General features: G+C 41.3%; 1 protein-coding gene across 1 annotated transcript in view; it reads left to right on the top strand.

The window, feature by feature from the left end:
• Positions 1 to 13,548, top strand: part of LOC124795954 (dynein axonemal heavy chain 6) — a 1,096,896-nt gene that overhangs the window by 903,702 nt on the left and 179,646 nt on the right. The window contains exon 59 of the mRNA XM_047260034.1: positions 10,679 to 10,880. Coding sequence (XP_047115990.1) covers positions 10,679 to 10,880 — 202 coding nt within the window. The remainder of the gene's footprint in view (positions 1 to 10,678; positions 10,881 to 13,548) is intronic.

Here is a 13,548-nt window from a genome sequence, read left to right on the forward strand (position 1 = left end):
GCTTTCCTCAATGTGGCTTGGGTCTGCCGTCGTGTTTCTTCAAACTTTGATTTTTCTTCTTCTTGCATATTGCTTTGTATCCACAGTAGTTTGGCCCGTTGTCTCTCCCTGATAGCTCCCTCACACTCCTCATTGAACCACACTCTTTTTCCCCTAGTTCGCTTTGGGATTACTTCTTGGGCTGTTTCTTTAATGGTCTCTGCAATTGCCTTCCAGTTCTGATCTACCACAGTACCTCCTTCCTCTTCATTCAAAGCCTCAAAACGGTTTGTTAGTGCTATCTTGAAAGTTCTTCTTATATTATCTTCAGTCAGACTCTCATGGTCATATCGAGTGACTCTTTGCATTCTTTTGTGCTTCCGGGCTCTCCATATTGTTTTCATCCTTCCTCTGACAAGGAAGTGGTCTGATCCACATTCCGCACCTCTTGCCGTTCTAACATTTTGTATCCACTTCTTTATTCTCTTCTCTACAATTAGGTGGTCAATTTGGTTCACTGTTTTCCCATCTGGAGACACCCAGGTTCCTTTATATATTCTCTTCCTGTCGTAATCAGTACTACTTATAAACAAGCCTTTTGCAGTCGCAAAGCTAACCAGCCTACTGCCGTTATCACTGCTCACATCATGTAAACTGTGCTTTCCGATGGTCCCCATGAAGGCTGCTTCTTTCCCTATTTTCGCATTAAAATCTCCAAGGATAATTTTGTAATGTTCACTTGGTACATTGTCTAAAACCGTTTCTAATTCCTCGTAGAAAATATCTTTTTTGATGTCATCGCTTTCTTCGGTTGGGGCATGACAATTTATATATGTGAGTTTGTGTTTTCCCGTGTCTATGGTTAGGAGTGAGGTTCTGGGGTTGATTGATTTAAAATCTATGAGAGTGGTACAGAGTGATTTCTTCACTGCAAAACCAGTTCCTAGTGAGTGGTTTGTTTCTGAGGCTCCATGGAATATGACATAGTTTTCCATTTCTGTAGCTCCGGTTTCTGTCCACCTTGTTTCTTGCAGGGCCAATAGATCAATTTGATACTTATCTGCCTCCCTTACTACACATTTTGCTGCCACAGGTTGGTATAGGCTTCTGACATTCCAGGTCCCTAGTTGTATTTCCTTCCGTAGTCCTTGTTCTTGCTTAGATCGTTTTACAGAGATCAGTCCTATCCGAGGCTCTTCTGTGATGCTAGTACCTGTGATTATTTTTTCCAGGACGGGTTGGTAGCCCGTCGCCAACCCCCAACCTGGAGGACCAGGATTTTTCATTCGGGGTTTTCTCCCGTAGAAAGACTGGCTTCTCCACGCCTATAGAGGTCTTTCTGTACATATACCAGGGAATGACAGGAAAAGGAAATGGTGAGGACAGGTTTGGGATAGGAAATGGGAGCGATAGATCGTTGTGGGACACACTTTGTCTGGCTCCTCCCCTTTGGCCTGTCCGGCATGGGTGACCCTGCTGGTAGCTACGGTACCGCCGGCATAGTCCTCCGGATCCAGAGCACGCAAACCTCCTCGCGCGCACGGACAGTGCTACGTTAAGGCGGTGTCCCCTGAGGAGGTCATATGTATACTATAATATTTTTTTAAATTACTTAATCAAATGCCCACTAAAGTCTGCTCATCAGCTTCTGTACCTGTAATAGATATCATGTCTGGATGTTCTATTCAGTAGATAATATGTTTACTTAGGCTATATGAGTCCCTCTATCCTACAATTCTTTGGCTTATGTTCTCTTTCATACTTATACCTTCTTCTTAGGTTTGCTTGATATAAAGTCATCATAGTTCCTATAGTTTACAGGAAAACAAAGATGATGTGACTTACCAAACAAAAGCGCTGGCAGGTCGAAAGACACACAAACAAATACAAACATACACACAAAATTCAAGCTTTCGCAACAAACTGTTGCCTCATCAGAAAAGAGGGAAGGAGAGGGAAAGACGAAAGGATGTGGGTTTTAAGGGAGAGGGTAAGGAGTCATTCCAATCCCGGGAGGGGAAAGACTTACCTTAGGGGGAAAAAAGGACGGGTATACACTCGCACACACACACATATACAGACACAAGCAGACATATTTAAAGACAAAGAGTTTGGGCAGAGATGTCAGTCGAGGCGGAAGTGCAGAGGCATCTCTGCCCAAACTCTTTGTCTTTAAATATGTCTGCTTGTGTCTGTATATGTGTGGATGGATATGTGTGTGTGTGCGAGTGTATAGAACCATCGTAATAAAAAAAAGATGTGTGCATATTTCCTGATATACACATATCTTTCCCCCTACAACACTTGGCAGTTCTCACAGCTTTCTAATCTGTTACCTCATTGTTTGTGTATCCATCTCTTTTTGTATGTATGTGTTTGTGTAGTCTGATTCTTCAGCCTTATCAAAAAATAAGATGTGGTTATAGAAACTGTGGAAAGCAGGTAGGACTTCTGCAATAGAAGTATGTGAATATGGAAAGAGGGAAAAAATAGATAGGTCCTCAAATGAGAAGTATGAAAGTAAATAAATAGAAATGATTGCTAAGATCGAGGAAGAGATAGAAGATAGCCCCAAAGACAGGAAACCCTTTCCATTCCCCTTCCCCAGGATCCCTACCTCGCAGGTACTTGAGAGGGATGCTGGAGGAGGTTTGGTGTTAAATCGTCTCCTACATAATGGACATTCCCACCTTCACCCTTGAGGTCCGCAAAGGAAATCTTAGCAACCCTATGGAATTGACAAGTGATGAAGGGTCAGACACACTTGTTCGCGACAGTTGTTGAAAGGTGTGGTGTGTGTTTTGTGTTAGTCATAATTTATACATTCTCGTAAACCATGCTGTTATCCACAATACCCATCCCTTTCAAACTGATACAAACCCTCCCATCTATATCACCTCTCATAAAAGGTATAAAATATTTTGTACTAAGTAGAAAATTATATGCTATAGTATCATTATTTAATTAGTCATCCAATATTATGTGTTCTGCTAATGTAATATTCACTTTTGTTCATTAAGACAAACATGCATTAGGAAATATAAATCTGAACTCTGGCCCGAGTATGGTGGTACATCTGTCAAAGAATAATGCAGTTGTCCTAAGGCCAGTTCAGTGAGTACGGAAACCTCGTGTAGAGCGAAAAAGTCTGAGAACAGTATTCTCATGACCGAGGGAGATAAGAATTGACCAGGCACCTAATATATCCTGTCCCAAGGCTGTGCCAAATGACTGAGATCGGAGACAACATGTGTACAAATTTCCGCCTCATGCTGCAGCCGAGCAAAGTCAGGACATCTAACTGACTTCTCTTGCTCTCTCTATTACAGTATGTAATCTCTGCTTTACAGCATTGAACTTAACATTACATAAATTTTCAAATGATCCCAATTTTTCATTGATTTCAGTTTCTACTGTTTTACATTTTTCCTCAATATGAAATTCTAACCTTTTTGCTAAATCTTGGTTTTGATCATTCTGTTTCTGACTAAAGTCAGTGAATAGTTGATTTACATGAAGGTTTAAAGAACTCGTTTATTCTTTCTTTAAATCTAAATTCAATTTTTCAGCTTTACTATTTAGTGTGTCGAATTCAGTCTTTAGTAAACATATATTTGTTGCCTGACTATTCAAGGTTTCACTCTGGTCATTTAGAACTTCATTTTGAGCATTTAAACTATAATGTACCAAACCTATTTCTTTCCTTGGAGTTTCATTCTAGCATTTAATCTAGAATTTAAAGTTTCATTTAATTGTAAACTCTGGGCTTCTAGTTTATCATTTAGTTCCTTTCTTAAAGCCGCTGAATCTGCACTCTGTGCATCTAATTTAGCGTTTTGATCTTTGATTAGGTTTACTAACTCAGACCAGTTCAGCATTTCTCTACTGACTTTCATAGCCATAGCTGGTTCTTGAGTTTTTTCCATTTGTCCTAAATTATCCATATTCTTATTAGTTTCAGACCTAGTAATCATAAAAAAAAGTTCAACTCTGACATGTGTACAAATTTCCGCCTCATGCTGCAGCCGAGAAAAGTCAGGAGATCTAACTGACTGGGACAAAAAAAATCTCTTACCAGGAGCAATTTTGGATGATGTAATCACAAATTCTCACTGGTATGGTTTTTCCAGTACCTCTAAGTGTGGGATGGTAGAATAGTTTGGGTGAATTTGACACTGGAAGATTATTACTGAAGAAACACCAACAACAACTTGGGACTTGATGGTACAGTAATGTTGTTCACTTAACAGTTCTTACTCATTTGTACTAAAACAATACAGTTCTGTTTTACGCTCACCCAGTGTAGAGTTTAGGCTGCGTCAGCGAGCGGATGTGTAACAATCACCGGTGAACAGCAACTGGTGCCAGCAGCATCAGATGCTGATTTCTACATCTGCTTACCCACGATGTGCAAGAGCTGTATACTCCCTACACCAGATCTTCTCAGTCAAATTCTTCTCAGCATATCTCTTCTTAGTCTAATACGTTGATCTCTTCTCTCCATTCTTTTAACGTTATTACTTTCTTACATCTTCCCTTTTTTGCATTTACTAATTTTCACCGTTTGAATTTTTAGCCAGAATCCAATTCCATGAATTGATTCTTTTACCTTGTTATGCTCGTTTGCTATGGCAACACATAATATCTTCTTATCTAGTTTTCGTCTCAAAATTCCTGTTTTCTTCTGTCCTTTCACACAGGTTGCCACGTTCTAACACTTTGAATGACTTAAAGTGGCAAAAAATGAGTGCAAAATCGCACTTCTTTAATGATACAACTTACTTGAGATGGTCAGCTGACTTCCCTTGCTGGTTAGCTTGCTGCTGCAACCTCCTTTTCTCTTCTTCTCGGAAGTATATCTACTAGGAACAGGAATTTCTCAAGACTCTTTCTACTTATAAAAATAAGTAGTCATATGCAGTTTCTTTTGCTTCACTTCATGATGTATATTTGAACATCAAACTTTTACAAAACTTCTTTCCCACATAAACAAACACTATCAAGTAAGTCTCTTCGCGTGTCCAAAGGTTAAAAACAGAGTTCATTTACACATAAGAAAAGGTTGGCTTAAAACCCAAGTTCATCCCCATTCTGAATCTGAATACACGTCTTATCTTTTCCAAGTCCAAAACAAGCATTAATTAACAACATCTCAACTGTTCTTTTCTTTTCCCATTACAATTGTCAAAGTTATAAAACAGCACAGAATATATAAACACTCCTTGTTCTTTCACTATGGCTTCCATGGTGCGACCGGCAAACACTTGTCAGTGCCGTTCGACCGTTACATCTATAGTTGTCTCACAATAAACTTCAAACCAGCACACACAGATGGGTGATTCACGTAAATACTCTCTCTCACACACTTATATTTAAAATATCATGTGTTCGAGACGGTAGAAGGCCGAGTGGTTCTAGAATTTAAATGGAAATTCTCGAAACACTATAACATTGTTCACATCAGGTGGGGGCCCGTAAAATGCACTGAGGGGATGAACGGTCACTGGGGGTGGAAACTGGCCTGGAAATGTTCGTGATATACACTTGGCATTGTCCACTTTGTGAATCGATGAAGCAGTAAAGCACTCAGGCACTGCAGGAGCATGATCGGTACACATGGTCTGCATCTGATACATATTTTGTGCACAAAATGCAGAATCCACATCAGCATGATGAAATGCAGGAACCTTGCTCTCCTTTATCATTTTCAAAATGCGCTTGTTGATGCATTCTTAAAAAAAAATAGTATTCAGAAATATTGAAAAGACTAGCACAGTGATATAATTCATGTTAGTGATGGACTGAAACATTTTGCAAAAGCTTCCGAAAAATGATCTAAACTTGAAAGGCAATGCAGTCACAACTGTATATCTGTGTATTGATGTGTAAACACTGCCAACTGTATCTCCATAGTCTCTTTAATAATGTTTTATTGTTTTTATACTGTGTGCACAGTGGATAATGCTCAGAAATAAGAGATTTTGTGGGCTGCAAAGGCAAGATTAGTATTGGTGTGCTTCCACACTGCATGTAATCTGACCTATATAAAACATACCACATTCCCAAGGTATTTTATATTCTTCAGCCTTCTTCATTCATGAAAGAAAGTCTGCAGTCTTAGGTGGTGCACAGAAAACTCCTTTAACTTAAAATTTTCAGAAGACCTTGCCTACATTGAACAAGACTAACTAATGGAAGAAAGTTGTAGATTTTGTCAAGAGACTATCTTCCTTGTCCAATATCTGGTTTTTACATTAATTACCAGCACACTGTTGATCTTCCAGGCAAAGTATCCATTTTTTCTGGAAAAAAAACAACTCTAACAATCATAAACTGTATGTGCCGTATGTGCAAGTGCCTTAAGCGTACCCTTGATATGTGACAGGTGACGGGAACTGGAAGACCATAAATACAAATCCAACAATGGAAACTCCCAGTTGGAATATCAATAATATAAGGGAAAGCTAGACTGCTACTCACTGTAAAGATGACATGTTGAGTTGCAGACAGGCACAGTGAAAAGATAGTTACGCATGTACCTTCCATCTGAAGCATCCTTCAGAAAAGGAAACACACACATTCATTCACACACACCTGACCTCCATCACTGACAGCTCGGACCTGAATGCAACTGTCACATAGAACTGAAGCAGCAATCTGGAGGGGGTAGCAAAGGGGAGGCAGTAACAGGGTAAAGGTGGGGCAGAGAGACAAATGCTGGCTTGTAGTGTGTGAAGGGACAAGATTACCAACAGGTGCAGCATTGGGCAGCAGTAGGGCATGGAGATGGAGGTAGGGGGTGGGGGCAAGAAAGGAGAGGAGTGGAGAAGGGGAAAGACGTGTGGGTCATTGGCAGAGGGCAGCACACAAAAAAAATGTGAGTGGGCAAGAATAGGGAGAAGTGATTTGACAGAGGAGGCAGAAACTGTTTGGTGGAGGGTTTGGGGACAGTAGGTTACCATGGGTTGAGGTCAAGACAATTTTGCTAGCAGAGAACGTGTTGCAAGAATAATTCCCTTCTTCACAGTTCAGCTGGTGGTGGAGGGGAGGATCCAGGTGGTCCAGGTTGTGAAGCAGCCATTGAAATTGCATATGTTGTGTTCAGCTCCATGTTGTGCACAGGGTGATATACTTTGCCCATGGCCACAGCTTGGCAGTGGCCATTCATCCTGGTGGACAGCTAGTTGGTTAACATACCAATAGGAGAAGCTTTGCAATGATAGCAGCAGAGCTGGTATATGACATGCCTGCTTTCACCTGTGATGGGGAGGATAAGCCTGTGACAGAGCTAGAATGGAAGTGTTGGGTAGTTGGATTGGGCAGGTCTTGCACCTGGATCTTCCATAGGGATATGATTCCTGTGGCAAGGTGTTGGGATTGTGAGTGGCATTGGGATGGACTAGGACATTGTGGAGGTTGGGTGGGTGATGAAACACCACTTTAGGAGGGGTGGGAAGGATCTTGAGTAAGATATCCCTCATTTCAGGCATGATGATAGATAATCAAAGCTCTGACAAAGGATGTGGTTCATTTGCTTCAGTGCAGGGTGTTACAGGGTGATGAAATGGGCACTCCATTGTAGATGGTTCTTGGGTATGTTGGGATGATTTGGGATTGTGGGAAAATGGCATGGGAGATCTGTTTGTGGACTAGGTGTAGGGGATAGTGCCTGTCTGTGAAGGTTTTGGTGAGAACCTCAGCATACTGGACAAAGGAGTTCTTGTCACTGCAGATGCGCTATCCCCTGGTAGCCAGGCTGTATGGGACAGATTTGTTGGTGTGGATGGATAGCAGCTGTCGAAATGCAGGTATTGTTGGTGTCTGGTGGGTTTGATAAGGACAGAGGTGTGGATGGAGCCATCACTGATGAGGTGTTCAATTTACAAGAAGGTAGTATACTAGGTAGAGGAGGACCAGGTGGAATGGATAAGAGAGAAGGTGTTGAGGTTGTGTAGGGTTGAGGATTGGGTGTTTGGCCCTGACTCCAGGTCATGAAGATATCATCAATGAACCTGAACCAGGCTAGGGGTTTGGCATCTTGGGAGGTCTCCTATAGATAGCCCACAAACAGGTTGGCATATGAGGATACCATGCATGCCACAGGTTTGTTTGTATACCTTCCCTTCAAAAGAGAAGTGGTTGTGAGTTATCACAAGTTAGTAAGGTGAATGAGGAATGAGGTAGTGGCTTTCGAGTCTGAAGGTCATTGGGAAATGTAATGTTTAATAGTGGTAAGACCATTGGCATGAGGGATGTTGAGGGAAGTGGTGTCAACAGTGACAAGTAGGGATCCAAGAGGTAAAACGGTGGAAATGGTGGGGAGTCGGTGAAGGAAGTGGTTGGTATCTTTGACATGGTACGCTAGATTACGGGCAATTAGTTGAAGGTGTTGGTCAGTGAGGGCTGAAATTTATTCAGTGGGAGCACAACAGCCAGATAGAAATGGGCCACCAGGATTGTTGGGTTCTGGGATTTTGGGGAGCATGTAGGGAGTGGGTGTGCAGGGTATCATAGAGGTGAGGAAGGAAATTAATTCAGGGGAGAGGTTCTAGTATCGGCAGAGGCCTTCAGCCAGGTAGTCACTGCAGTTTGTAACGACAGTGATGAAACATTTCTCTACAGGTACGATGATTAGGTCAGGATTAGTTTTGAGGTTGTGTGCAGCTGTCCTTTCTTCTGCTGTAAGTTTGGTGTTCTGTGGAATGGATCTGGGGAAGGATGGTGAGGCCAACTTGGACGTAAGGAATACCTGAAAAGTGACCAAGGGATTGTTAGGTGGAAGGTAGGGGGTGGAGGCAGCATCACCATTAAATGGTGGTATGAACAGCGAGAGGGTTGGAGGCATCTGCGGCAAAGAAAAATTTCTATTGTAGGGATCAGCAGACGGAGAGTAGGTCTTTGACAAGTCCATCATGGTTAAATTTGGGTGTAGGGCTAAAGGTGAGGCCTTTGGATAGGACTGAAACTTCTGTGGGACCCTGTTTTTGGTGGAAATGTTAACAAGAGTGTTACAGGGATATTTTGGCTCTGGATTTTGTGAAGCAATGGTAGGAATTTTTGGAGGATGTTGCAAGCTAGGCAGGATCTGGATGCTGTGGAACGCTTAATGAGGGGGAACACTGAGTATAGGATAGGGATGGATAGTTGTACCCCGAAACAGAGTAGGATGTCAGGAGGTTGGATAACTCATGGAGGTGGTGTCTAGAGAGCCTCTCCAGGTGCTGGAGAGAAAGGGATTCGATTTCAGAGCTGTGATGTATGTGGCAGAGATCCTACAGTAGCAGTATCTTGTGGAGGGAGCAGAGGTGGTTCTGGTATGTCAGTCCCATGGAGATGTGTTTTTGTTGTACCAAGGACTGGTGGTATCTAAAAAGGTGAAGGTCATTGTGAAAGGAGGGGATGGGATCCAGAGAAAGGAATAGTTAGATCATTCTGGGGAGGAGCGGCGCGGGAAGCATTTAAGAAACCGGATGTGGAACCGGCACAAATCATAAAAATACACAAAACTGCTTGAAACTATGTAAAAATAGGCACAATACATTAGAAATGTAGAGAAAAGTGGGAGAAAAGATGCGTATGAGGTAAGGGAGTATGAGTGTGTTGGGCCCATGTAGATGAGGAAAATAAAATGTGAACATATGCAAGGATGAGGGAGGAAGTGGGATCAATAGGAATAAACATAATTATAACTATCAGTGAGGGAAAAATCTGGGGCATCAACTGCTTCATTGACAATCTGCACAGTGCTGTACCCATGTGTTGAGTGTTGACAAGATCACTGATACAGTATGGCTCAGAAGTATGAGCTGTTTGGAAGGCAATCAATAAACATGTAGAATGGAAGCAGCAATCTGGAGGGGGCGGGGAAGGGTAAGGGATAGCAGGGCATGGGTGGGGGGAGAGAAGAGCACTGTCCGATGGAGTGTGGAGGGACTAAACTGCCAAGAGGTATAGCATTGGGAGGCAATGGGACAGCAGGGTTTTGGGGCAGGGACGGGGGAATGGAGAGTGAAAAAGTAGAGGAGCAGGGGAGGGGAAAGATGGATGAGTGCATTGGTAGAGGGCAGCACACAAAGAGGTTGAGAGGATGGGAATAGGGCTGCTTCACAACATGGGCTGCCTGGATCCTCCCCTCCATCACCAGATTTACTGAACTGTGCACATGAAAATTATCCTTACAACACATTCTCCACTGCCAAAATTATCCTGGCCTCAACCTATGGCAACCTACTGTCCCCACACCCTCCACCCAAGAGTTCTCTGCTTCTCCTGTCCTATCACCTCCTCCGTATACTCTTCCCCTCACCCTCTTTGTGTTCTGTCCTATGCCAATTTACTCACCCATCCTTCCACTTCCCCGCTACTCTCCTTTTTGATGCACCATTAATTTTACAGTACCATGTCTATTCATTTGATTATTCTCTCAAATGTGGTTGATATAGCTGTCAATCTGGAAGTGGTTTTGAATGTACATATCCAACAACCCCTGGCTGGAATTTACTTATGCTGGCAGCTAAAGAGAAGACAAGTGATTGACTCAAATATTTTTAACATGTATAAATTACAAAGTAATCAGTTTACAGATCAGTATACAGTACAACTTATTTCAAATAATAATTACAGAGTTACAACAAAAACCATGCTTTTGTGAAGTACTTATTTTAAGGGTGAGTTTCTTTAATAAGTCTTTATTTTTCAGCTACAAGGATACCTCAAATGTTGTGCCTCTCATATTTGTTTTGAGCACTGGATCTGACCCTTTTGGAGCATTTCAAAGGTTTGCTACAGAGAAAGGATTCAGAGACAGAATACTGTCTATTTCATTGGGGCAAGGTCAAGGTCCAGTTGCTGAAAAACTTATTGGTACTGGCACAGCAAACGGAGACTGGGTCTTTTTGCAGGTAAGGCCAATTTGTGAGTTTCTTTGATGTGTCAATTACAGATTCTTATCTAAAAAAAATGAAGATTAATCAGTTACTGACTTAAGTTTATGAAAGTATATTTACATGTAAATGAAAATCAAAATGTTATATGCCTTATGGTAAAAAGCTATTGTTACTGACAGAATTATTTTTTTTTTTTCAATATTACAATTGCAGAATTAGTCTTTTGTACTGACATTATAAGTTGCATTTAATTTTTCCAAACAGTGATCATCACAAATGGAGCAATACTCCTACAGAATACATCTAAAGAAAAAAAGAGAAACACAGAGAAAAAAATTAATTTTTAATTTGTAAATTCCATGTATCATGGTATAAAATTCTTAGGGGTTGTTTTACTCATCATAGCTGGTAATCCATCACAGCAAAAGTCCTGGAACAGTAACTGTAGGTTTTTACCATAAAGTAAAAATAAAATTTAATCAAGTATAGTGTTTCGTTTGATATTTATTACATGCTTCCTGTCCAAAATCACACAAAATCCTGACCTCTCCTGCCAACATGGCTCTAACTATTTATACTTTCTTAACAATCCTGAACAATCCTCAGCATTGTTTAAAATGAATATTTGATTAATTAACAATTAAAATGGACACAAAAAATTGAAAATACATATCTGATTGTATATTTACTCTAAATCAGCTAGTACACTGTGATATTAGTACATGTCTGTTATTTTATTCAAGAATAAATTCTCAAATAAGAAATTACAATAATACATTTACATTTTTTATCGATTACTGGAGGCTCCCTTCATGGGAATTGTTCCCTTCATTTACAGAGCTTCTACACTTTGAACTGAAAGAGATTAAACAGTTATTTTCTCAGTTATAATTTTTTCTGGACGAGTTACATATTTTGCTTACATGTGCGATCCTGAATTAGACTGGAAACTGTTTGTTTTAAGTGGGTCTTAATGAGCTGTTACATTTCAATGGTTGTGACTTCACACTATGATGTGGATGAGTGAGTTTTGTAATTATAGTATACTTTCATCTTGGAAATTGGTAATCTATTACATGATTGTCTTAAACTACTTTGCTCTATGAGTAACAATGTTCAAATCTCTCTCTCTCTCTCTCTGTCTCACTCATCAAACACACACCCAGGTGCAGGCTCTGACATCACATAAATGAATCATTTGACAGTTATGCAGACTTCGTTTGACTGCTGTGATATCGTCAGCATTGTCATGGTGCAGTCCGTACTCAATGGTGCACCTCACAACTTCAAGTCTGTATACCAAATTGCAGAAAAAATGCAGGGCCCTGCAGGTCCTGCAACTCCCTGCAAACACTGTTCCAACTTGAAGACACAGTACTCAGGCATATCACATCACATGCAGGAACAAATTACAAAACCCTTGAAAGAGTTTCCTATTCTTAACTATTTAACTAATAAGTGTTTGCAACTACCACATTCCTGATGCATAGGCTACATAGAGATGGGTTATACATCACTCTATTATACCGGGAGATCAAAAAGTCAGTATAAATTTGAAAACTTAATAAACCACGGAATAATGTAGATAGAGAGATAAAAATTGACACACATGCCTGGAATGACATGGGGTTTTATTAGAACCAAATATATAAAAAAAAAAACAAAAAAAACAAAAAGTTCACAAAATGTCTGACAGATGACACTGGACAGCAAAATGTCAGTGACTGTGCATGACAATCATGTGTAAACAGAGCTGTAATGAGAGAGAGAATGAGATGCGCTAGCAGTCGCAGCATGTTGACGTTACCTGAAAAGGCACTTTTAGTGACGCTGTATTATAAGAATGGGGAATTTGCTAGTTCAGCATTATGATCCTATCACCGTAAGAATGGGATTCGAACTGGTGAAGGTCCGATTCTTCAGTTTCTCCCGGCGTATTTGTTGCTCGAACAGTCCAGGGGTATACTGCCAGTTCATAGTGTCCAACGGGCACAATATTTCAGCGATCAGACATTTCGCCATCGTCAGGTGGGCTGACGAACTGAACTCCTGAGGGCGGGCAGCTGATTTAAATCCCCTGGTGAATAGTGAAACCACATAAAAGCTCACTAGGATATCAGTGTCTTTCAGTCTGAAGTTGTCGAGACATTTCACGAAATCCACAGAATTATGGATATGGTGAGGGGATTTACCTTCATAGGGGCTAAGTAATTCAGCCAGGTATTTTGCCAGCAAGTAAGTAGGTACCCTAATGTTGCTGACAATCGGGCACATAGGTACTCCCTCTTTGTGGGCCTTCGGGAGTCCATAAAGTCTTGGTGGTACAGGTCCTTGAGGTGACAATTTCTTGGCATCCCCCTCTGGTAGATCCGTGTCCTTGAGTGGAACCCTGGTCTTGTTCTCCACCTTCTTCGTGGGGTGAGCATTGATCTTCCTATAGGAGTCGTCATCTAGCAGCGCTCATCTTCTCAATGTAGTCCTTATGGGAAAGAACAACGGTGGCATTGCCTTTGTCAGCAGGTAAGATAACAAATCTCTACTGGTAATGTTAGTCTTCGTAGGTTTAGTTCTGGTCAGAGCCCAGCAGGTTTCCCGCGAGGGGTGAGGGCATTTAAATTCTGATGCCCACATCTTCGCGACCGCTGGCGCACGGGCGCGGACAGTGAAGAGAGGGGCTCGCGGG

This window comes from Schistocerca piceifrons, chromosome 4, assembly GCF_021461385.2.
Source record: "Schistocerca piceifrons isolate TAMUIC-IGC-003096 chromosome 4, iqSchPice1.1, whole genome shotgun sequence".
Lineage (NCBI taxonomy): Eukaryota > Metazoa > Arthropoda > Insecta > Orthoptera > Acrididae > Schistocerca > Schistocerca piceifrons.